The 27,456-nt window shown below is 37.5% G+C and overlaps 1 protein-coding gene across 6 annotated transcripts in view; it reads right to left on the bottom strand.

Annotated features, from left to right (window-relative positions):
* The window catches only part of RGS12 (regulator of G protein signaling 12), a 95,224-nt gene that overhangs the window by 52,766 nt on the left and 15,002 nt on the right, over positions 1–27,456 (bottom strand). For 4 of the 6 annotated variants that reach the window (XM_054824731.1, XM_054824735.1, XM_054824730.1 and 1 more), the window contains exon 3: positions 17,695–17,814. In XM_054824731.1, coding sequence (XP_054680706.1) covers positions 17,695–17,814 — 120 coding nt within the window. Of the gene's footprint in view, positions 1–3,575; positions 4,317–8,231; positions 8,346–17,694; positions 17,815–27,456 lie in introns of those variants that run through there. The other 2 variants (XM_054824734.1, XM_054824733.1) reach the window with 2 other exon arrangements.

Below are 27,456 nucleotides of genomic sequence, written 5' to 3'. Positions count from 1 at the left end.
CAAGCATTATCAGTTTACTTTTGTAGATCACAGAATAAAATTTATTTTAAGAACATTACTTTAAATTCATCTATGTAACTGAACTAAATCCACTTAATTCAACAAAATCAGCTAGAAATCTTAATATAAACCTGTCAGAAAATTGCATGCAGTCCACATTTAGACAAAACAGTTTCTCTTCTAAACTGTTCAGCTGAAGCTTGTCTAGATTTGTCCAAAGGTATAAGTTGCAAGACCAGATTTTTTTAAATACTATGATGATCTCATTTTAAAAATTCACTCTATGTTGGGGGCTGGTTTTCATTCTTCAGCTCTCACACTTGCCACCACTGGAGGCTCCTCAGGACAAAATTTGATCAACTATATATATGTCTGATTATTTGATTAAATTTAACACTTACCACAAACATATTAAGAACTACCTATTAAAACCCCATATGTATTAAAAAGCTATAAAATTGAACCGTTCCTGTATGTAGCCATTTCTGAAAGTTGAGGACGGTTAGGGTATGACCCTGTGCCAGTCAGGGCTAATATAAAGATTAAAAAAAAATGTATTTCAGTATTTAATTCCAAATGACAGGACATATATGTATTCATTTTGTGAATGTACGTATGAACTATCACCCAGAGATAAAATCTAATTGTATTCAACCCTCAAATCTTTCACAACCAGATAAGAACTGAAATTAGTTCTTCAAATTACGCTGACTTCCAAATCAGTTTAGGAAAAAATCCCATGGCATACGCCAGGAGTCTGATGGTAAGAAATTACCAAAATTTAAAAAATAAATCTAGTTTAGGAAAACTAAAATGTCTTCCAGTGTATCTCTTGATGGGAGCTCTGCTTGCTCATCTAGCTGGGTTAGCAGCTGAGGTATACAAACACACACACACACCCCTGCAAAGGTGGAGAATGCAACTCTCTTCCTTAGACTTCAGGGCAAGATCTTGATCCCTGTGATCCAAGTGAGGAGCTCAGTGTCAGGGCCAGCAACCTTCCCAGTTATCATGCACCATAAAAGATGTTCTAGGTCTCTGTAAACTGGGAAATGCTTCAGCATATATTAGATAGCATAAAGTTCTGATTAAGAAAAAGCATGTAAAATTTCTCTTTGTATCATCTCTCTTTGCTAGGTGGAAAAACCAGACGAGCCCATGAGCTTTTTGATGTCGTGTTCAGGATCTGCTTGCAACAAATCTAAGAGTATTAGCTTACAATAATTAACTGGGAGAAAAATACTTTATGAGCTCATAAACTTTTTGTTCCAGAACAGAAATAGACAACATAGTACCTGGCACCAACAACAGGGTAAAAAGGGAGAGAGGGCATAAAGGAGAATAATTCATGGGTTGAAACAGCCTATATCTTTTAGCTTTCATTGTCTATAACCTGCTAGAAGTGTGCATCACTGCATGAAACTAGACCGATGACATCTTTCAGTGGACAGAAACTCTTACCCAGAAAATCCACTTAGTTCCATTTTACATGGGTCAGGTCTCAGGAAACTAAGCAAGTATTGTCAAAGTTTGCTATAAAACCAGGATGCAGGAAACCCCAAAATACCCCACCCATATCCCAGACTTGACACTGGGCAAATAAATGCATGTTTACAGACTACCCAGGTAACACAATACAAAAATGTCTTTTTTCTCCACCTCAAAATTTGTCATTCAAGTCAAAGTCATGCTCAAGTACTTGAGAAGAACAAAGGGAAAGACGGGGATACCAGGAGTGGTGACACATCCTAGGAAACGCCAGGCCTTAGCAATAAAATGGAGCAACATGAAATCATCTGTGCTAATAGAATGTGGGTGAGTGCCTTCCTGAGTCAAAAAAAGACATACGTATTTCCAATTCCTTCTAAGATGCAGAGGGATAAAAATCTATAAGCAGAGTGAAGAAGTATTCCTCTCTCCTACCCTAACAATGACAAAAGCACAGACTAAACAGAAACATCTATTTCTTTCTTGGGCATCCAGAAAGATTCAGAGAAAAAGGGATTAAAAACGACCTCTCTACGTGTCCTTTCTAAAGCACACTTTCTTCCAATACAGGCATCGATTTTTCACTGCATCCAAAGAATTCTCTGACTGCTGCCTTCAGAATCTGTTAGACTTACCTTGTAGAATTTATACTACACACTATTTTACAAAAGCTCCTCTAATTAAGCCTTTCGGCTTGGAATAGCATACCTAGCTCCACCAATCTTCTGAACTGATTTTCTCATATGTTTTCAATCTACAAAAGAAGTTTGGGAAACTTGTCGTGTTCTTTAAGAGATGAAGCACTGAAGATTTACAGACTGAATACAAATAGCCAACTTTCAAACATTCTGTCACTTAACTCAGGGAAAGCCTATCACTAAGTCGACTGCCTGCTTGCATCTGGCTTTGTTCGAATTCCTTATTAAATCACCTGAAGCAACTTCTCCTTTTGCCAAGGTATGAATTATGAGCGAGTCCCTAGATCTTCAGTCACATTTCCCCAGGACTTACATTACATACACGTATTTTTATCCTTTTAAACACATTACAGCATTAACATTGTACAAAAGCCATGAACTCCAATGATCTCTGGCAAGGAGATCATGTCTCAAAATATGGTAGACACTGTTCTAACATTTTGAATAAAAAATAAAGCCACATTACTTATAAACTATTGCTAGATTTTCCTTCTAATGAATAATCGCAAACGTACTTCTCACCTAAATATTACAGTAATATTATACTACTTTTATCCTTGTTGCAAAATATTATTGCAATTCATTTCAGGATTTAGAATTCTATGAGAAGGATGCCCCTTCAGCATGCCACTTAAAGGAGGACTATTACATGATTTGTCTTTTCAATTCTCTACCACCAAAGTGGTGCATTTATAATAGTTAATACAAAAGTATTATAGATGTAAGAATTCCCAAGGAAAAAAAAATACAGTACAACTACTGTACAATAATTTTACTGAATACATTCTTCTCTGATGGTTAAACATTTTTGTTGAATATTTGAATCTATAAAAACAACATATGAACAGTAAAATGATAACATTTGGAATTCCTTTAAGAAATAAACGTTCAGCTTTTACTCCAAACAAAACCAATCTTATTGCAAAAAACACAGTGCCTTAAATGCCAGATCCATCCCTAAAATTATTTTGATAAAGATATATACAAAATATATACAGTTTTACCTAAAGGTATAATATTGATATAATGGTACAGAAAGCATATACAAAACACATTGCATGGAATTAAAAAATAGGCACAGATTATAAACATACTGATTTTTTTAGCTTCATATATATTGGGCACAGTTCATAAATACATCTCAAAATCTGAATGTTAGTTGGTACAATAAGATTCCCTTTACTCTTCTCTGAGAATAAAATCCAATGTTTGCCTTTACAAAGAAATTTTAACTCAAATACTTTAAAGTAAAAGAGCTTAAAGGCTAAGCAAAAAGCATTCTGAAGCTGGTAACATTCTTCTCTGATTTCTTGCCAATAACAATAGCCTCTTCTAATTTCTCACTGAAACGATGCCTTGCTTCAGCTAAATATAATTCATATCACTTACCCGCTCTTCGTAAGAAACAGCAGTTATTTTTCCTAACAGTACTCTTCCTAAATTCATCTTCACTTAATATGGAAAAAGCATTTCCTTAACACATCAGCTTCTCAAAGATTAAACTAAAAAATTCAGCCCCGTTCCATGCCTGTACATGCCAGTAAAGTTTAAAGGCATTTCGTATGAAGTTCTATTTTACTCCCTTTATGTCACCCATAGCAACAGGCCAATGCGAGAAGCTATGGTTCGTCAGGGATTCTGATTAGATCTCAATTATCTCTCACCAGAAAAGCTAGATCATTTTATATAAATCACGCTGATTGTATTTTAAAACATTTCCTATAGCAAATCAGGAAAATAAAATGACGTTGAATTGTGTGATAGTCCTGTATTCAATAAAACAGATCTCCAAGACAATTTTCAGAAAAACATTAATCACCCTAACATTAGTTATAGAAACATTTACATAGTAAACCACTATATTCAGAGGTTTACATAATGCAAGCCAGAATAAAGTAGGACCTCAGATGGTCTATTCTGCTTAACTTTCCTGAAACACTAGACATTGCATGTAAAAATCCGCAGTACAAGGAAACTTGGCATATTTGGTTAAACCTAGGAGCAGCCCATCGTCACTAAAGACAAAATTCTTCTTTCAGAAACCAACTATTATTCTGCCCTTCCCTCCTCGCTACCCGAGCCTATGCTCAACTGATGTCAAGACAGTTCTGTGCACAGCGCCTTAGGAACAGAGAGCAAAATAGGCTCCTTGTAATGCAAGAGGGAAGTGCTATTAACTTGCCTCTGACAGCAGTGTCTTCAACAGACTGTATATGGAAAGTACAGGATTTCATGAAGTTTGCTGCTATTCACAAGTAAATAGTGGTAGGACCTAAAACATTCATTGCTCGTATTTTTTAAGCAATCAGAACACAATCTTCTGCTAAAAATAAAGACCTGAATTGCAAACTGGGAATGATTAGGGGGCATTTTTGTACTAGTGCGATGTCCTTAAAGCCAAGGTGGACTTACTAGTAGTAGTAGGAAAGAGGAATCTTATCCCTTGTTCAATGCAGCATGTTCCTAGGTTGAGCCACTAATACAAAAACAACCCTATGAAGGCAGCAAACATTACTCTGAACTTATATGGAGAGAAAATGAGGCAAAAAGAAGTTAAGAGCCTTTACTCAAGATCTCATGGTAAGATTGGCTTGCAAAAGACAGTCCAAGTCTGCACATCTTCCCATTTTGGGATTCAGGATGAAAAGACTTGGTTAACAGGAAAACTCAATCTTCTCAATTTAATTTAGAGTGATCAGAAAAGAAATTATAAGCTAATTGCAGATGAGAATGGAGGAAGTATACTTTGACAAGCATTCAAGAGACATAAGGAAATTCCTGCAATGGACAAAGTTCATTTTGTGATTGATTACTTGTTTGAATAGACACACTACTGCACTTTTGAATGCTGTCTTCTACAAGTATTTAATACCATGAAGAAATGCAATGGAAACAAATGGGTGGACAGGAAGGAATGCGTTTTACAAATCACACCCTCCATTATTTGAGGACTTAAGAAGCAAATGCCCTATCATACTTGCACAGAATAGTTTTACTATATGTGGATAAGTATTAAAAATTTATCATTTTCTAAAGAAAAAATGCCAGAGCTGTTTAAATACTGCATTTTGCTTGACACTAAACCAAGTGGGATGCAGAATGTATTTTCGCTGTCAATACCGTAACCAAACGGCAACATCATTACAAATACGCAGGTGACCATGTGCATAATAATCCTTACACTGGGTAAGTAAAAAGCACAAATGGATCGCAAATGCCTAGAGAACTTTCCTGTGAACACCCCTTTGGGGTAACACAAAAAAGGTCTTTTATCAATAGCGTTTACTTAACGCTCAACCTAAGTCCTCTAGCAAGCACCTAGAAAGACCAGATGCACTAGCAGAGTTTTAAGGGGTGAGGACGTTACCCACAAGAACACAGGAATGATCAGGAGGAAAATAACCCCACATGCAACGGGATGTAGCTGCAAGACCAGCAGTTCACCGGAGCAACCGTTGTGAATGCTGTTAGGAACACTGCGTGTGGGCAATGTTTTGTACATTCTAGGCACTCATACTTGGCGTTATAAACCTAATAATCCCTTAGTTTAAACAGACCTTTAGAGTTGTTGATTTTATTTCATTGAACTAAGCGTTGCACAGCCACATTTTTTCCATACAGTGACTCTACCAACCCTGCAAATAAGCTCTTGCAATTAGACAGTACCAGTTAATGATAATGGCTATGAAATGTCATGTGCTTCTGAAAGCCCTTTAAAAAATTCATATCCCTCTACATTTTCACAGGTTATTTCAGCAGCTGCCAAATTGAAAATCTTGTGATTCTGTGTACCATATTTGTAAACCAGGCAGGCAACTCGAAGTTCAAAGGTCAAAAGCAGAAGGAATGTTAATTTGCAAAGCTATTAATGGAAAGTGTTAAAATATGACACAACAGCTTTAAAAACCTTATTCAGATATACCAAAGACGACATTTGTAAACCCACATCCATCTGCTTAGAAGCTAAACTGTGGGAAGGGGTAGAGACCCCAGATATGGTTGATCTGTTTTTCTCTTCTACCCTCCCTCCACTTCCTGCTCTTATTTTCTTTTGTACATTTGTTTTCAGAGCATAAAAAGATGAAGAGAAAGACAGAATGACAGGAAGCCTGGATAAGTTTTAACTTGTCAAAAGACGAATAGGATTTAATATATTCCTGACTCCTAAAAGAAGAAAACACACACAAAAAAAACCAGGCAACTAGAAAGAGGCAATCCCCTGGACCAGCTCCTAGTCACACAAATTCCTAAAGTAAATTCAACACTGGCAGAATGCACCACCAAAAATCTTAAATCTCATGAATATCAAGTATTTCTTTTTTATCTCATATTAAAGAGATATTACTTGCATGAAAGCCAGAGAAAAAAATATCTGTTAAGAATATGATTTAGCTCGCTGACCCTAGTTACTGAAATAAAAAGGAGTATCAAAGCCTATACACAAATTAAGAAAACTCTACTATAAAATAATTTTTTTTTCCTAATTCTCCAAATTTTCTATAATCTGTCTAGATATATTTTTGTCAATGACTTGTCAGCTACTCAACAATACACAAGACCCCCCCCATGCCGTGATACTGTTAAGGAAGATTATCATATTTACAACACTGTGGTTTCCCTCTATCAATGTTAATAAAAAATATTTTCTAATCAAACTATTTGGAATTTGTTTGTGTATAAATAACTGAAATACAAGCTGCCTTGTTAAATACCAAGAATTCCATATAATAAATTCAGTGAAGTAAAGGGAATGGATGCAAACTGCTGTTCCGAGTGCCCTCTGCTGTCTGCCTACACTTCTGAGACTGACGTACACATTTTAAAGTGTTAAGTTCAGGAAGATTTGCCATCCAGAAATCTACTCTAAAAACAAATATTTGGTTTTGAAAGCCGTATGTAAACTTTGAAAAATACTTCTGTAGAACCTGACTGTAAACTGATAATAAAAATACACTTTTTCAAAAATGTTTTTTAAATAATTATTTTTTTCCTTCTGTTGATCGACATTTTAAGACAACTAAACTCTCTCCACTAATAAAAACATGCGGAAACAATATAACTTGCACATCCAGATGGAAGGTGACTTGCAGCCCAATAGTAAATTAAAATTAAATTACATCTTAAGGAGAATATGATTAAGTGACAGATCACTGAAACACATTAAGCCGCTTCTGAATTTCCTACTACTGCAGATGGAGCCTCCAAGAATCACTAGATTTTGAGGAAATCAATGTAAAACTGAGCATGAAAACTACTAATTTTTAAGTAAACAATGCATATATACCTTCCTAAGCCTTGCAATTGTTTCTTTCCCTTTTCATTTTAAAAACTGATAGCTTTGCTGCTATACTTTTAGCTTTAAAGACAATTATACTCAGAGATATGTAGACATAAAAAGTAAGACGATAATGTTAAAATTTGATAATATAGATAGGACCTTTACTGACAAAAATATGTGTTTTCTGAGCAACAAGAAGCTAAAACTGGTCTGAAGTCTCTACATCTCAGAAATTTTGTATTCTATAAATATTTATTTTTATTTATTTTCAGTTAGTTTAATAACTCATACCATCTGGATTCTGTTTTATTGGATACAAATCCAGCTGAAAGAAAAAAATCACTAGCTACACACCTTAAAAAAATGCTGTAACAATATGAAGGTAACTTATAACTCTAACACACCATTCTTGCTTTACAAAAACACATGTGCAAGTAGAGTAAAAATTAAGTGAAAGATTTATAAAAAAACTTACTTAGAGAAGTATCTGTATATCTACTATGGTCCACATTTTAAAGACAATACAATGCTAAAGAGATTTAAAACATGTCTATAAAAATGGTGTATTCTTAATTTCATAATAGAGCTTATATAGAAAGTCAATTTAAATACTTATACTTACGAACTTTGTCTCTTTAAAACCTCATTGAATCCTTAGAAGCATTATTTATCATATTTCACTGCAAGATTTCTTAGCTCGGAAGATTACTCATTAAACCATATTCCTGTTTTCTGTTCGCTTTAGACAAACAAAACTTTATACTTACAGACACTTGACTATCAGTAAAAGTTTTCTCCATGTATAAATAGTTTAATAGCTCATTGTTAAGAAACAGTCCCTCCAATTTTATTATTACGCTCTTTCTGAACACATATTTACTTCTTCCAGAGTCCAGTGAAAAAATGAGGCTTCTCTGCCTGTTGCCCTATCAACACCTCTCCCATTCTCCTCCCTCCCCAGCACATTCTCCGCCCTCAATACTGGTTCGGTATCTTCTCATCAAAAGGAACAGGCAGCTTTTAAACTGGTGTTTAGGCAGGTCCTGTGTAACAACGAAGCTGCTGTAAAGCCAACAGCATGCTGCTGAGGAATCTGGTAATGTAAAATGCATTCGGGAAGGGCCTACAGGACTCCGTCTTAAATGTCTGTCCAAACTTGTTTAAGCATTGAGTCAACATTGTTTTCTCCTCCAAAATATTCTCATTTTTATAAATTCCCCTTTGACGAGCATATTATCTGAATGAACTAGGCCATCAATCTCTATTAAAAATACGTAAAATATAATCTAAAATTACTTCTTTAAACAAAAAAAAAAGTTAAAACTTCTAAGACTCACAGTGAATTTCTTTCAGTTTCTGGCATGTAGGTGCATGTCTCAGTATGATTACAATCACATGTATGTACATTATGCAATCTATCTCATCCTACCAAAACGCTCCGTGTTCTTTTGAGCAAGCAGGGCTTTGGCATTTACAAGGATCAAGTTCCAAGTGAAACATGATTCGCGTAATTTTCAATACCACACCTACTCTCCAGACAGACCAGCAATATCTGTGTATTTTCAGAAACACACACACACACTTTCTGACCAATAAATAATGCTTAAATACCATCCTGCTGCAGTTCCTCGGTCCAGAGGGAAGTAGAGGATAGGATTTTTACTGGGTCTTTTAAGTATCAGAACAGATTAAATGCTTTGATGCTTCAATATTGAATAAAAAGATCTAGTAGAAGCTCCACAGGTGACTATAACTCCTTTTTAAAAAAAAAACCACAAAACAAACACAAAACAACAAAAAAAACTCAACCCACCAAAACTTCACTGGACTGATAAATCCATGACGACAGTGAAAATTAAATGGTACCAACTCCTAGCCAAAATCCCAGCAGTTTCAGCATGGAGACAGGGTCAGAAACAATTCACGGATAGCTACCATGCTATCGTTCGTGCCGTATCTCTTCTGCGATTACACTCTAGAAATACTAATTCAGTACATTCAATAGGGCCAGGGCCTTAATTCATTCCCTAATATTAACCAGGTCTCACAGAGCAAAACTCCCTCCTCGCCCCCATCAGCACATGGCGCAACAAAAAAAGACGCACCAGGTACCAGGAACAGCAGCCAAGGGAGGGCAGGGACAGAGAGGCGTGAAACCAGTCACCCCGCTCCTCGTTCCCACCTGGGCATTGCACGGGCGATCCGTTTTGCAGCAGATGCTCTAACTGGGACAGCTGCAGGTGCCGCCTCCCTCAGAGCACCCACAGCGAACGCTCCCAGAGCCCACGGCAGTTGCGCTGCACTAGGAGATACTACGGTCAGCCAGCCCTGGGCTTTGCAGACGGACACGTTTACACCAAGTGAAAGGTAATGCAGCTTCCTGCGCAGAGAGGAAAATCCATAATCCCCCAGCTGAGGAGAAGCAATGTCCATCCTTGAGTCTAAGAATATAATCAGTTCCAAACATGGGTTTATCAAACCCAATATTATGTTTCCAGTAGTGGCCACGCATGGATGTTTACTGACGAGCAGCACAGGGCAACATATAGGACATTTCCCTGATTACATTCTCCCAGATTCCAGGTATTTTCAGCTCAGGAGATTTCCTCAACCTGGTGTGGCTTGTCTCCTTAATAATCCCCAGTGGCTCTCTTTTCCAAATACTTGTCCACTTTCCCCCCAGGACATGCAAATTTCTTGCATCCACAGCACTCAGTGGTGAGGCGTCCCACAGACCAACTCACCTCCTGCATGAACAATCGTGTTCTGTTTGTTTTGCTCCTGGCTCCAGCTACCTTTAATTAATGGTGCTGACTTCTTGTCCTGAAGGAGACAGTGAGCAGTCAATCCCAACTACTTTTTCTGTGCCACCCATGATTTTGTACTCGTTACACCTTTCTGAACCTTTTCCGCTTCTAATATATTGTAACCTTTTTGAAATAAAGAGACCAGAACATAATGTTCAAGGTGTGGGCAAATCATAGATTTATACAATGCAATCATTATGTGTTTTTTCTTCTATTCCTTCCCTGATAATCCATAACGTAAGATTTTGTTTCATTGCTACTGTATTGAGCTGCTGTTGTCACGCAACTGTCTTTTGTAACTTGAAGATCTCACTTCTGAGAGGAAACAGTCAGCTCAAGGACGTATATATATCATTCTATATACAAAGCTAGGACTGTTTTACTTCATTTGCATTGCTTTACATTTATCTGCATGCATTTTCATCTGCCATTTTGCTGTCCAGTCATCCAGTCTCATAAAAGCAGCCTGCTCTCATCTTCAGAGACTGCTCTTGTCCTTATTACCTTGAGTAACTTTACCTCACTGCTCACCGTCTTGGGAGGAGCTTTAAAAGATGCTCTTGAATCAACAAGTGTAACATAAGAAACTGAAGCAAGGGCCAGCCTTAAGCAGCAAATAATTCTGGGTTTCAGTAACAGACCCCAGTGCTGTAAGCTATTACTCTGCCTTAATGTCAGGGAGTTAACATGCCTCCTGAATTAGACCCAGGAGAGCAAAGAGCTTTAGTGCAAAGAGAGCAAGCCCAATTTTAAAAGAACACTGGGTACCTAAAGTTATGGAGAAAGACATCCCTGAGAGGTTGCCCACCTACCAAGAATCCCAATCCAGCAAGCACCGACTGTTTCATCACTACACAAAAAAAACCAGAACCAAAGAAATGGAGCCAAACCCAAGGTCTGATACCTTACAGTGCTGAACTGAGGGCTGTGACCCCTCTGTAGCTTCAGGTAGTTACCTTTACCTGTTGATCCTGACTGATCCTTGTAGCTCCACAAACGTGACTGCATCAGAGATGTTGACACCTTATGAATTCACCTGTGTCCATTTAATCAAACGTCTCAAGAATGTCGACACTGGCTACTGCCAAGAAGTAAGGCCTGCTGGCTGAGGATTTAAGCAGAGCACAAGTTCTCATCTAGTCCCTGAAAGCATATACTGTGCCTCTGGTTCTGTGACAGAAATCTGCTTGTGTTGGAGGGCCAAGCCCAGAGGCCATAAGGCTCGGAGAGCACTTCAGTGGTAGGGTCAGACAATGTACTGATTGCTTCCTCATGAGAAATTTCTCCATACAGTGCCAACTGTCTTAGCACATATGGGGACTGAATTCCATATGGAATCCACCCTAGGCAACACTGTTGGTTTCTTCTCAGGCACCAAAGTACGGGATGAACATGGCCGGGATGAGCATTGCCACATGCACCTCACAAAGAAAACAGAGATGAGATCCAGATCGTGGCACATTCTAAGCTTTTTACATGCAAATTTACATGGCAAATTTCTCCAGAATCCGAAATAAAGAAAAAAAACCCAAAAGCAGTAGAAAAGAGTAAACAGTGAAATTACAAAAGTATGGTCACTTTACCAATTGCAATGACAGAAAATAAATCCCATTGTTCTCATTGTCTGGAAAAAAATCTCACAGTTTAACATTCTGGATTGTATCTAGAAATAAGTATCTCCAATTCACAATAAACAAGAGATTACACACAACTGTACTCATCTGTTGACCAAGCCACCTTTGTCAGATACTTCACAAAACAAGAGCATAAGAATTTTCCATGATAAAGTCTATAAATTTAAGGAAAACTTAGAACATATATTGGTAATCTAGCACAATATAAAATACCAGCGAAGACTTAAGGTGCACAATCTGTGGAAAAAATAAATAAATGTATACTGCTAGCATGATGTCCTCCTTTAGGTAGTAAAAATGGATATAACTAAAGTACCTGATAAGGTCACACATGCCAAAGTAAAAGCCTGAAGAAGATCCTCTAGAGTATGCTGAAAAGAATGTGAAATTCTTAATAGAGCAGTCCAGGCAACCAAACATGAAAAAATTATGCTCTTGGAAATCTTTAAGGCACACTAGGAATGATGTCAGAAAAAAAAAAAATTACTAAGAGATACCATAGGCACCATCCAGAACAAGATGATAGTAACCTACAGACGTACCAGCTGTACCTGTACTAGTCAAATAAATAGCACCATAAGCTACTGCATAGTTCTAAAGACAGCTGGTGCTATCTGGCCACCGTCATAGCACCAAGCTCCCACAAAGTCCTATCAATCAAGTTGGTTGCAGCCAAACTGCCTGCTGGGCACAGTGATGCTAGCTGTTAGGGCTAACTTCTAAACCGTGTCCAAAATCATTTGAGAAAATACACCAGAGAAACAAAGAACCTAGGCTGTGGTCACAGATCCATGAAGCTTCCAAACCAGCAGTGTTAGGGGCTGGACTGTGTTAGAATTCGGCCCTCAGAACATCTGTATATGAGACAGGAATAGCCCTTTAAGAAGTCTATTATTAGCATGCTAAAAGTACACAACTACCTCTTGCATACAAAAATGGAGATTTTGTTCTATGTGGTTTTATTTCACAACTGGCCTTTTCTCCACCTTCATGAAAGCAGACAGCAAAACTGTCAATTGGTCAGTTACATCTTAGATAAAAATTAGGACTAAATATTTGCAAAAGATGCAATACTTGAAGGTAGTACACGGTGGAACCTGTGTATACTGGCAGCCCATGGCAAGTTATCATAGTCTAAAAATATTAGTGAAACCTAAAGACAAAAATATACATTCTTTTCAAATTTTAAATTCATAATTATGAGCTGAGAATGAAGAGGCCTCTTGATTTAAATCACGCAATTATACTAGCCATAGTGGTGGCATTGTGGCAGTGGTGATGATCTAAGAACATCAGTGAAGCAAGCTCAGCAGGGAGAGTTAATACTTTTTATTAGATCCACTGGCAGGGTGGGAAAAGTTTGGTGCATGTTTAGCTCTTTCTGTCTTGATTTTCCTAGTATACTAGTTGGGCTAATACAAGCTATTATCTCCCTGTGTAAGCTTTGCCTGATTATTTAAATCAGTCAAACAAAGACAGGTACCCACTTAAAATCTCATTATTAAGTCAAATGAGCATTTAGGGGGTTTTGCCACCCACAGATGCCAAAGCTAATATCCAGCAGAGACATGTCATTCATTAGTATAAAAACCTCATACCAAAGAGATGTGTTGTATGCTTTCAATTAGCAGATGAAATGCAAAAAAAGTTGCTTCAGTGGAATTAACAAAACAGACAAAAATCAAGCATTATTATCTATAATAACAGCTAATAATACTACATTATTAATGATTATAATTAAGATAGAACATTCTAACAAAATTCCTCACACTGATTTTTAAAAGGAATGTATGATACATTCCAACTTTGAAAACATCACTAAACGCTAGAAATTTGATCCAAATCTTCCTTTTCATATAGGATATAGTTTTAAGGTTTCCAAAATGGGATGAGGACTAGAAGAAAAACAGCAACAGCCATCCTTTTTTGTCCTGATATTTAGTTAAAAGAATTAATTAGTCTTCACTTTTAAAAAGATCTTTACATTAAAAGATTATTTAACAAAATTCAAAGAGCTTACACTTGTTTGCCTAAGATATTATGTCTCTCATGATACCATTCTGCCCTACAGAGAAATACCAAAGGTACAAGTGCCACAATGGTTTCCAGGAAACACAACAGGTTTGAATGTTCACCTTGGAGAGGAAGAACCTAAATTTGTTGACTTCAAGGAAATATTGCAAAGGTCCCTGATTTTTACAGACCTCAAGAAAAATTAAGATATGAATGGAATGAGCTATAGTTGAAAGTGTTATGGAATCTGGTACCAAAACTGCTGATGAGTAAAAGGATTACTCTGCTTAATGTAAATTTTTACAAAGGCAGTGTTCTGGTCTCTGCAGTCTCAGAGTCACCTTTAATGTGTTTATAAATCTACAAACAATGTCTTTGCCAGGACAGAACTGGGCAAGAGGAGGAGAGTAGTGGCACTTACCTATAGGGAAAAAAAGTAGGAAGAAAGATAAGATCATCTCTTTCATTACTCCAAAGTCTATTAGTCTTAACAAAAACAGATTTCTTGTAATTTAATAAGGAAAAAATTCTGAATACATACAGCAGAATTAAGGCATATACTAGACACAATAATTTTCTGAATTCAGTTCCAACTTACAACAATAATATTCAGCCCTGGTGTGAACAAGCACAATTTCCACAGTTCAGAAATAAAACTGTGCATTTTGTGAGACATTTTCTGTATCATAGTCTTAGCATAACGGCATCCATTAATTTTTCACTCTCATCCTATATTCATCTCTGCAGATTTAAAATAATCTTGTATACAGGTTCTATTAGTAAAAACAGCACCTAGAGGTTAATCCCACAAACTTGTCTATTTTCTTCTCTGTATAATACAGCTTCTGCAAGTAAGAGGAAAATGCTTATGGAGGGGCAACTGTATCATTACAGCTAATTCTAACCTTGTAAGAATATTGTCCGTGCATGTATAGCCAGCCAGAATCTAACAATTTGAAAGAAAAGGTGAAATCTTCTCTTGCAATCACTGTTTTTATTTATTGAAATAATATATAGAAAAATATGTTTTACATTTGGATAGAGTTAAAAAAAATAAAACAAACTGCAAAGAAATCACGCCACCTTATGGCAGAAAACAGCAAATCTAACAGCTGATATTTCACACACCACTGCTCCAAAGACAAGAGGAGCAAGTTCATACCTTCACAAAAAAACCAAATACAACCTTCTTCAGACCCCTAAGCAAATGAACAGTGTTCAGCATCTACCCATAAAAGAAACTGCATGGAACCTACTTATTCTGCTCAATTTAGAAGACTAAGTTAGATGCCAGCAGGAATCAAACCCACAAGCTCAGAGAAGCATATTCATTTTTAAACTTCATGTTTGGGTTAGTACCTTATCCATTCTGCTAAGATAACTGGAAGGAACACAAAAGCAACCGAGCAGCCTATACAATATGTTCATAATCATTATTCCAAAGGTGGAGTCTCTAAGAATTTCCTGGTATTGTTAGTTCCCCTTCCAGCAACTCTAAATAGATGGCTTGAAATAATCTAAACATTGTGTTCTACTACACCTCGTTTAACAGTACTTAGGAAAAGTGCTGCAGTAGCAACGTTAAAGTTAGAACCAAAATTGAATCACCTCAACACTATTTTACTTTGACTCATGAAGTTTTTGAAATTCTTCTCTGGGTTGGTATTTCTTCTGGTGGCTAGGACATCATTTTCTAATGGCATGCAGAGGGGAAAAAAAAGACATTTCAAAGTGAAAAGAAGCAATTGACAGCGGTCCACACCCAAATAGCTACATGTAGTAAGGGCACTCATCCAAACACGGATTTTAATAGAGATTGTTTCTTTGTCCAATTAAGACCATGCCCTAGAAGGTAAGTTTCCCCATCCAAAGTAACAGCTTTAAGAATCAGGACACAGGGTAACACAGAGAGCCTCTCGATCCTTCTTGTTGGTGCTACTCAATTTATAGACACTAATGAGTACCAACTAAGACATAATGAAAGAAAAATGGACTTTTTAGGTCAGTGACTATGACATCTTTCTGAAACTAACAGAAAGCAAGTACCAAGTCCCTATTTTAGTGAATATTTATGCAATGTAAAACAGCTCCTATAACAGAAATTAAATTACATCTTTGGTGTTTAAAACACTCTCAAAATATGAGATGTGGACATAAATCTCTATGAATTCTGACTCTGGAAGAACACGGCATGAACCACGTTTTTCTAACTGCGTGTGAATTACTAGCACTAGGCTCTTAGATATTCTGAGAGGATTCTCTCTTACTGCGACCCGAAATTCAGTCAAAACTGGTAATATATAGTAGCAAACTTTTTTAATTTAGAAGAATCACCATTTTCTGATGAAGAAAGAGGTAACTAGATGGTTCCCAAACAGCTTTATCCAGAGGATCTTGCTCTGTTTGTTAAAGCTATGCAATTACTGTATTAAAGTTATGAGTACAAAGATAATAAAAATGTGTTTTCCATGACTAGAAAAAAAAGCAAGACACTTAAAAGCTTCAGACAACAAGACAGAAAGAGACCACAATGAAAAGTGTCCTTTAAAACATCTGAGAAATAAGTAATTACAGTTCCTACCTGCATTCCCTAAGCACGCCAGAAGCTCCTTCCATATATTCTGTTACCCAAAAATCCACTGCACTGAGCTCTCCTCTCCTTTAGTTCAGTCAGTGAAACGCCGTCCTTCCTACATTTTCCCACAGCAAGAAACTCAGAATATCTCCTTTTTTCCTCCTCCCATCTCAAAATGCTTTTTAAACACCTCCTTCCCATGTAGAGGAATCAGCGTGCCGCATTCCCTCCCATGCTGAAGAGCAGTATAATACGTATTACATGGCTCCTATGCCAAGAAAGAGCTCTGCACATATTTTTACTTCTCCCCAACCACAAACCTACTTCCAGATAAGTATGAAAAAGGTCAAAGGGAAAAATCTCTCCATACACCTTCACATCACTATGGATCAGGTCTTCCCGAGGAAGCACACTAGAACAGAAGATATAATGAAACTATATTCCTACAGCTGCTTGAGGGTGGCTCTCAGCAGAGCAGGAGGAGCAGCTTTTTAAATTCAGATGGCTTTTCATCCCTTGTTTTCCCCAAAATCAATAAGGTTTGGCCACTGAGGCCCAGGCATCAGCTGATGTTATACCAGAATTGAAACAATATTGTTATGTTACACTCAAAGACCCAAAATCACCATAACCAATGACCAACACCAAGATGATAAGGAACCCCTTTTTCTCCACTGCTGACATATAAGAAGGAAAAACCTATTTTAAGTATTTTTAAAAACTTTTTGATACTCAGTAAGCTACATTCCTTAGGAAGTTATGTAAAGAACCTGTTCCAGCAACAAATGTAACCCCCCAAAATTTTCTCAATGCAATGATCATCAGCTGAATGAAAAAAAGAATATGACAAGGATTTGATTTTTATATGATAACACAATACAATGATTTCTAAGATACGATGAACATTTTGATCAGCAAAACCGTATCTTTTTGCTTTACATGACCAGCCATTATGGGTAAAATAAAGTCAAAATTCCCCACGGAATGAATGGCCACTGCTGGCATAAATGTAAACTACTAAAGAAACACCGAAAAAGTCACGTGATATCTGAAATCTGTATTCCTTCCACATAAATGTCATATGATTAGTAACTTTATTACACTACAGCTATTTCTTTCTTTCTTTCATGAACGATCAGCATTAACTATTGTAAGTTCCATTCCAGCATTCACTTCTAAGTTTTAAGTGAAAGTTAGTTACCTCAAGGTCATCCAGAGAACGAGTAATACTAAATCGCTTAGATCTTCCAAATGATCTTCGAACAGAAGAACGTGGGGGAGGAGGCTGATTTAATCCCATTGGATGTCCAAATTTTGCACCCTAAACAAAAGAGAAAATAGATATAATGATTTTACTACTTCAATTTCAGCACATTGCTGATCATAGAAACAGCATCTGAACTTTAAGCATCAATAGGTACGGAATTCCACGCAGATGGATTTGCAAACCTGTAACAGGACCACAGTTTCAACACAAGTTGGTCACTTGCCACACCCCTGTAAAATCATGTATTAAAAACATTAAAGTTATGACTTTTCCAGTCTCAAGTCGAATATCATAAATATTCGGCATTAAGTTACTCTATAAACACAAGTCATCGGTTAGGTTGCTAAAATGTACACATGCTATGTGTCAGTATTAGTGGACAGAGCTTAATTAAAAGCAAGACAATCCTAGCTCTTTACTGTCTTAACTGGAAAATATTTACAATAACAAAATATTTGTTCTTTCTATAGGAAATTACCATCCTAGAAATCATCTCACCCAGCTTCTGTTGGAATCTTTCTCCACACTTTTAAAAATTTTACTTTCACTACTTTTTTTTAAAAAAAAAAAAAAAAAAGGCTTGTTACCGTGAAGTCCAATGTTTTAAATCACACAGTACAAAATGCTGGAACTTCTGTTCTGAGGAAAGAAATCACCTCACTTGGATGTTTCATGACTAGAACTGGTGCTGCAATGATTAAATCTAATGGCTTTCTCTTTTCCCCATAAACATACTCTTTCTCCTTAAAAAGTCACCAGATGTCAGTTAAGCTACAACAGCTCAGCCCGTATATACCTAGTTTATGCCAAATGGCAAAGTGTACGCTTAAAGCTAAGAGTAGGCACACAGTCAGTGACTGGTGCTAAGCAGATGTACATAAACTCACCACATTATGAAAACTTGTGATTATGTGCCTGAAATTTTGGATTCCTTTCACTATAACATTCAATGTGGGAAAAATTCATCCCTATCTCCTGATGCTTTTTCACTTTAGAAAATAATGGAGTTTAATTCAGAGTAAATTTTCTTCTATTTCATTTCAGCATCTTTCTTTGGCACAGTAAGCTTAAAAATATATTTATCAGTACTTTTATAATTGCTTACTGGCAGCTTTGTAATGTTTATTAAATTTTATATATGTAGTTGTTTCTTCCTCTGGGCAAGCTGCTGTGGTCTCAATTCTGAAATATTTTTATATCACTTTTTTCACTTGTTTGAAAGTCTATATACGTCACATTAATCAGAGGAACAATCATAAATTTCACATCCTTATAACCTCATGCTAACAACCACTCATACAAAGCAGAGAAGATCTTCGAAAATATTATACAGCCTCCTTACTGCAATAAAAGAGAAGGTATCCAACAGATGTTGCCTGCCTGTTTGCTTTTTTCCTATGGAGTCAACATTGTGCTTCAGCAACAAGGCTCTGACAGTCACCAATATTCACAACAGGTTGTTTACAAGCTCCCAGAAATGTCAAGACTTAACACAGTATACACGAATCTGGATCCAATGTACGTAGCAGGGTTCATCACTGCAACAGGCTGAGACTCCAGATTCTTCATTCAGTATTAAAAGTGATCCATTTTTATTCGAAACCTCCTTACCTCCCAATTTTCAATTTACTAAGGGCTTTTTTTTATTGGCTGAGAAGAAAATTGGGCAGGTTCTGCCAAGGAAAACTGCAAGTCTGGCCACTGGAGATTAGCTTCTAAGGTTTTTTAGAGACCATTCAAAAGTGCCATATAATCAAGCTAAGATGGCTTTTGCTAAAATGATCAACTAAAAGTGACGACAGGCGAGTTGCTCTCTGTGAATGTTCACAGTGGAATGGGGATAGTTCCTGTCCTTCTGAGCAATTTCTAAAATCATTTGTTCATCCAGGCAGGTACCACTGAGATGGTTCACTCCTGGCTCATACCTTAGTTATACCTAAGGCAGTAATCTGTGTCAGACAGTGAACTCCACACTAACACCTGCTAAATTCAGCAGTACCCATTACTATTCCTGCATAACATATCAAAACACTGACATGGTTCCTCCTATGTGAGTATGTTCCTGTTAAAACAGCAAGAATATATATCTACAACTACTAGGTTTCACCACTAGTCAAGTATGAGCACACCGGTATTGCAATTTTTAACAACTTCATCAGTGAATTAGTGAAAAAACTATCAGACTACGAACAGCTCGGCAAATTCTAAGGCTAGTGAAATTCATGACATCATTAGTGCGAGAACAATGGGTATTTTGAAACTAATGAAATAGTTACACAGTGTGGATTCTGCTAAATAGTCTTTTATTATTTCTCAAAACAAAATGCATCGCTCTGAGGACTTCATCTTTCATAACAGAAAACTGGTGAAAGGAAACAAAGGAAAAAAACTATCAATAGCAGTGATATCTATTTTGAATAAGGAATACATTTTCACTTTTCATTCTAATTCAGCCCAAAATGAATTTAAACTGTACAGTACATGTTTAAATAGTGGAGATTGCCATATATGATTCTGGGAGATTAAAGACACACAACTAGAGAACATACACTCAAAAAAATTTTGAAACAGTAACATTACAAATTGAAGGAAGAGGAACAAACTGCCTGAAGACAAATCTAATTAGATTTCCCTGAGAAACAGATTCTAGATAAGATTAATTGTCACCCATTTTAGAAGTAAATACTGCTTACCTATTTGTGGTCAGAAACATAACAAAGAGGGAGAGTGGACAAAACACACTCGCGAATTGTGTGGTAGTAGAAAAGAGAACAGTAAATTAGCATCCAATCAAAATTTTTATTTACGGCTTTTGACATTCTTACACAAAACTCAGTACTGAGCCCTGAGTACTGTTTTCAACTGACAAAAATCTCTTCCTTGCTCTGAAGAATCAAATTAATAATCTAGGAAATTAAGGAAGACATTGCTAAAAAAAAGACTGCAGTTCATAAAGTATTTAATTTCCTGGCAATGGTGCTGAGAAGTCTCCCTTTTCATCCTTTCTTGAGTCTGTTCCAGACATTCAGACTATGAAGGCAGACCTCCTTCTGCAGATCAGTTAAAAAAATTGCCTTGCATACACACATGCATTCGAATAAAGAATCACGTAGCTTAAGCAAATAGCAGCAACATTTTGGCAAATGTTTTTCAGGGGACTCTGAACAGCTGGCAATAAAAGCATCCATGACTTGACGAGAGAACAGCCATTGCAACTAGAATGTACTAATCAGCACAGCTAAAGAAATTTGCGGTATTTGAGCAAAGAGAGATTGCTAGTGCAATGACAGATATTCATGTAAATTTTGCAGTCTCTTAGCCATAAAGAAATTATCATACTTCTAAAAGCATTTATTACACTATTAAACAGATATTAAAAACATTAAATGAACCTAAAAAAATTCAAAATGGTACACCGTGTGACCAACAAAATGCTGTTTCATTCACTGTTAGCTGCCAAACTAAACCACTGAAATTTGCTACATGAACGTTGGGCTGCAGGGTTTTTTAAACACAGATTGCCTGTAAGCCCTAGAACTATTTACCATCACATCTTAAAGATGCTCTTTTGGAAACACTGTGTTGCAGAACCTGCGAAAGAAAACTCATAATATCTAGATATTCAAGAAAATCTAAGAAATCCTATCACAGAACAGTACTATAAACTAAAGTCCATCTGATATTGCATTGTCTTCATTTTAGGAATCCAGAAACAAACAGAAAAGCACAGAAATTTGTGAAAACATGCTGACTGGTAAAAAGTACGTGCTACAGCAACACATCCTCTGCATTTTGCAATACAGATACAACCCTGCTACTACTATCTATCCCAGTGAAAGTACAAAAGAACATATCTCTAAAAGCCTTTATCCTGTTATGATTTGGCAGATGGAGAGGAAAAACAACAAAGGATTAAAGGAATTAAAATACTGATGCTCTAAAAAAATCCATTCCTTCTTCTATTCTTATAACAAAGTAAAAATTACGAACTAGCATGAACTGAAATACCAGTTAAATGCATAATCATAAGAGAAAAAGCAGGATGATGCGTAATTTTTTAATATATGACGATCTTTTCCATAGGCTAACAGGAAATGGCAAGTGAAAATGCATTCCCCTCAAACAACCATCAATCACCAACCAAACTATAGTCTTTCTTCCCCTTCAAATACAATTTTTTAAAATTTAATGTTTAACCTGCTTATTTGGTCTTGTGGATGAGCTACCTCCTAATCTACTTGACAAGAAAGGCATTAAAAACAAAAGTGACCAGAGAAGGATTGATACAGCAGCAGTTTGTGACTGTGTCCGAGCGAGAACAATTTCTGTCTGATAACAAGGAAGGTGTACAAGACAAGTACAAATGAGAAAGTGGAAAAGGTTGTACTTCATGTATTAGCAAGACAGAGAGAGTGAAGAAGTACAACTCATGCTAGACTGCAAACAGAGGGACAGAAAGAACAAAAATGATCCAATATAAAGTGACTTGCACAAATCTAGTTCTTAAAGACAGAAAGAAAAAGGATGGGTTTTTAGAAGTCATTTTAACTAATAAACAAGTTACACACTAGTTCCATATAACATTTTTTTCAGCAGCTGTGCTAGCGTAAAGGACTTTGCATGTATCTGACCATTCACGCCAGCTCCCAAACTGCAGCAGGCTGCCCCCTCATGTCCACTAACAATAAACTATAGTTTATGAAATGATATAACCCTCTTTCTAACACAGATCCACAAACAGTCATGGTAACACCACTGATGATGCTCACTGCCAACTCCGGCCTGAGCGTGACAGGAACTCTAAGTTGGTACTACCAAAAGAAATGCAACGTGAAACTATGATAGTCAATACGATACTCTAACCTGGAGCTTGAGTGCACAGAAGCAAGTTGATGAAACCTTATCAATTATTCAGAACCCAAAGAAACCAAACACCTTTAGAAAACATCTTCCATTAGCTTAAAGAAATTCCCAGCAATAGCATGAGCCGTATCATGCTCTTCCATATTCTAGCAAATGCACTTATCAAGCATTATAACTTTTTAACAAATTGTCATACATAATAACCTGAAATTTCCATTTGGTACTATATGGTCTTTGCATCTCTCTACAACAGTGAGACTCCTCTCATCTGATACAACAGTTTTACAGCTGGAGAAGCAGGAAAGAGGTAGTAAGGCAAGGACGTTGGCAGCTCTTGAAGTACAAGAGACTAAGGAAGTGGGAGATTTTTTGCTGGGTGTTCAGGGATCCTTGACAACGACAAAATACAGGGAGCTGGCAGCAGGAATTCAGAAAGGAGGCAGGGAAAGGAGAATAAAACTGTGAGGCTTAGGCCAGCTTTACAACATCTAGCAAATTTAATCTTTTCATGGAAAACACATTACTATTTGTGACCTTGAGGGGAAATTAAAGGGGCTGAATCTTACGGGACGGAGATTTTGGCTGCTATGTGGTAGAGCAGGAAGAGAAGACTTGAAATATAAAAGAGCTAATCTAAAAAGTTAAAAAAACACTACTATAATAAGCCTGATCATCTACATTTACAGAAGGATGCTTTCAAAACTGTTTCACAATGAAAGTTATTCTCACAAGATTCATAGGCACAAGAGTGAAATCATTTTTAAAAATGTTTGAGGAAAAAAGCAGAAGAGAGTAATTTCAAGTCACGAACAAAGTTCTAAGAGCTCTAAAACAAGAACATAGTTACTGATATGTAATAATTTTGATAGACATTGTTTTCTCCTCCTTTTCCCGTAAAACAAGTAAATCATCTTCTGTCCTGACCATTTAAGATAATCAATACAAAAGGACCATGCACATGCTAGAATGGTCACGAAGATTAGAAAAATTCACCAGAACAACAGTTTGGGGTCTCATACAATCCAGGTAAACCACGCTTGCAACAAAAAACAACCATCATCACCCAGAGAGCAACTGGCCATCCTGCTCCAGAGAATCAATTCCTCAGGTAAGCATCTCCCTATACTAAGAAGTCCAATAAATTAGATTCTTTTAACAAAAACTCTGTCTATGAGAGTCTGTACAAGTGTCAATTTGAATACTGATTTCTGATTAATTGCCTCTAAAAAGCACATAACAAAAGGAAGATGCTTATATTCACAGATTTTATCGCAAAAGAAACAGCCTCATTTATAAAGCCTCAATCTAAGGAGCTCGACTAATACAGAATTTGGTACATTCTATGTGTCACAGAGCTTAATCATGCTAACTAAAAAAATCACCAAATTTTAATTTGTCCCACTCCTATTTCCAGCTATTGAAGCTTTTAAACACTCTCACTGCTTTTAGGTTTGACTCTGACTTTGTATGGCAAAGTGCAGAACAGTTCGCAACCCAAATACACAGATCATATAATTTGAAACTTCTGTGGATATTCAAAACATGCCAAATTGACTCTCGGATGTTAAAAAGCAGAAGGGTCAGTCTGGATGGGCAGTTCATCTTTACAAAAAATGCAGGTTTAAGACTTCAGAAAGTTCTGAATTTAGACGCTTCTGAAAAGGGATAGGAAGCAGGGATGCCACAGTCATGCCAATATAGTCAGTGCACAAAATCTCAAAAAATACTGCAAGTCTTGGAGCATCAGAGAACTGAGTAGTTGATACAAATACTATTTTGTCATCAATATTAGTCTCAAATCCTGCTCTGGACTATTTGTTGTCCGCCACCATCCCTAAGCGCCCATTCTCCTGATTACGGGTCCCATTAGCTGAGTGACCGTGCCACTATAGCAATGCAGAGCAGGCAACACCATAGACCATGACCCGCTGCCTTCATCCCCCATCCTACCAGCCAGCAGCACGTGCTCCGCCACCCAAAAACTGACAGCGCAGGCTTGCTGGACTTGTAAAGGGACGGTCTATGGGGCCTGAGAAGGGGATGGATTGAAAAATGGGGTATGTTGGGTTATGACCTCTCGTACCCTGAAAGAGATAAAAGAATTTGGGAGGGAAATGGGAAAAGAGCTTGCTGTGCTCCAGGCCCCTGGACCATAACAGGAAGAGAAGCAGTAAGTTCGGAGGAATAGATAGGCTGTGGAGAGGGCTCCATATGCCATGGAACAAAAGAAGAATGAAGTAATGCCCTGTGCTGCTGCCATCATCATGGACTGACATCACCTTGCCAAATTGGATTAGGTGGGAGAGGGTTAATTGAAAAAGGTCTAGCATCACTCAAACTTTGCAGTTTTTCCACAGGCTTTAATTACACTGCAATTCCTATAGTGATTTTTCTTTTTTTTTTTGGCACCAGTATGACAAAGGATTCAAATGGTTGATGGATTTGATCACTTTTAAGAATACTTCTTTACAAATCAGATGATAATGACACATTTCACTGCCTTCTCACCATTACAGTGGCATTTGTAATGGCAGGTAGGTCATAACATAATCAAGAATGATATAAAATTTCATCTAAGATTTCTATGCACTTTGGGAAGACATAGAAAAGAGGCTGTCCTGTCACACTGGACATCCAAGTAAGTGAAATTTATTGCTTCTCTCCTGGACTAAGGACACTAGGCACAGGACATTGACCACTTACATTTCAGTACTATCCTAACCCCTCACACGTGTCGATGGTATTAATGCAGATGGAATAATAAAATCATTTTCTCAGTATAACCAGATAATAGTTTCTCATATGAGTTGGAAGCCTATTAGGAGGAAATTGCAGAGGAGCAGAAAGACGCAAGTATACTAGGGGAAAACATGGAGCAAATTACAAGTACACACATAACAACTGGTTCCAAATCATCTTGAACATCAGGCAGGAATTAGCGGGAAACATTAAGTCAGTACGGCCCAATAATCAGTAACAATCAAAAAGGCAAATGAAGAATCATCAGAAAAGGCAATCATGACATTAGCTTTATGAATACATTGCCTGCTCACACATTTTCAAAACTGCTTACAGTTATGGTCAATTCATTTCAAAAATAATAGAGTACGACTAAGGGAGGAAGATTACAATTATGAAGAAACTTTTGTATGGGAAGATATTAAGCTGACTTCTGCTTGGAAAATAAGTGATTGGTGGTTGAGGTTTAAAATAAAATTAAATGACAAAGAGAAAATAAATAGGGAGTGAGATCCTTCAGTATTTCTCATGACAAATATTAGCAGGTATGAAATGAAACTATATGTAAAGTAACAATTATGTACTGTTTTCTTTCAACGCTACTAAACTGCAGAAAATATAGAATCATAGAATGGTTTGGGTTGGAAGGGACCTCAAAGATCATCTGGTTCCATCCCCCTGCCATGGGCAGGGACACCCTCCACTAGACCAGGTTGCCCAAAGCCCCATCCAACCTGGCCTTGAACACTTCCAGGGATGGGGCATCCACAGCCTCTCTGGGCAACCTGTTCCAGTGCCTCACCACTCTCACAGGGAAGAATTTCTTTCTAACATCTAATCTAAATCGATCCTCCTTCAGCTTGAACTCATTACCCCTTGTCCTGTCACTCCACTCCCTGATAAACAGTCCCTCACCATCTTTCCTGTAGGCCCCCTTCAGAAACTGGTAAGCCGCAATTAGATCTCCCCAGAGCCGCCTTTTCTCCAGGCTAAACAACCCCAACTCTCTCAGCCTGTCCTCATAGGGGAGGTGCTCCATCCCTCTGATCAGCTTCGTGGCCCTCCTCTGGACTCGCTCCAACAGCTCCATGTCTCTCCTGTACTGGGGCCCCCAGAGCTGGATGCAGCACTCCAGGTGGGGTCTCACAAGAGCAGAGTAGAGGGGCAGGATCACCTCCCTTGACCTGCTGGTCACGCCTCTTTTGATGCAGCCCAGGATATGGTTGGCTTTCTGGGCTGCAAGCGCACACTGACGGCTCATGCTGAGCTTTTCATTAATCAATACCCCCAAGTCCTTCTCCTGAGGGCTGCCTTCAATCCATTCCTCACCCAGCCTATAGTTGTGCTTGGGATTGCGCCGACCCACGTGCAGGACATTGCACTTGGCCTTGTTGAACTTCATGCGGTTCGCACGGGCTCACCTCTCCAGCCTGTCAAGGTCCCTCTGGATGGCATCCCTTCCCTCCAGCGTGTCGACCACACCACACAGCTTGGTGTCGTTGGCAAACTTGCTGAGGGTGCACTTGATCCCACAGTCCATGTCGCCAACAAAGATGTTGAACAGATATCAATCAAGTGATACCAGGAATGCCAAAAGTACAACTAAGTTTAAGAAACAACAAATTCAAGAGCAAAGGTTTACAAAGCACAGTGATGTGGATGCTGTCCCTACCAGAGGAAAGTCTTTAACACCACACGCTGCTGAAAATTAGAAAGATATATTTTTCACTGCTCTTCCATGTTTTTTCTAAGCAGCTGCTCCTGGCCAGTGTCTAAAATAGGATATTGATCTCAATATTGGATACCTCATCTGATGCAAGGATGTCTTTACTGATTGATTTCAAAATAAGTATTAACCGTCAATGGTTATGGTTATTATGGTTAGCCACAGCTATATGGCTGTGAAAAAAGTAAATAATATATGAAGACGTATTGTATGAGGTATTTACAACAGAGACGGGACAATGTACACTACAATTATACAAAACCCTGATCAAGATATCAGCATAAAATTTTGGTCACCCAGCTCCAAGAAAGAAGAATTTAAGCTAGATTACTTTCAGAAAAGGGCTACTGAAGTTAGCAGAAGAATGA

The sequence above is a fragment of the Grus americana genome, chromosome 4, assembly GCF_028858705.1.
Source record: "Grus americana isolate bGruAme1 chromosome 4, bGruAme1.mat, whole genome shotgun sequence".
Classification (NCBI taxonomy): domain Eukaryota; kingdom Metazoa; phylum Chordata; class Aves; order Gruiformes; family Gruidae; genus Grus; species Grus americana.
This window is presented reverse-complemented; position numbering and strand designations above follow the sequence as displayed.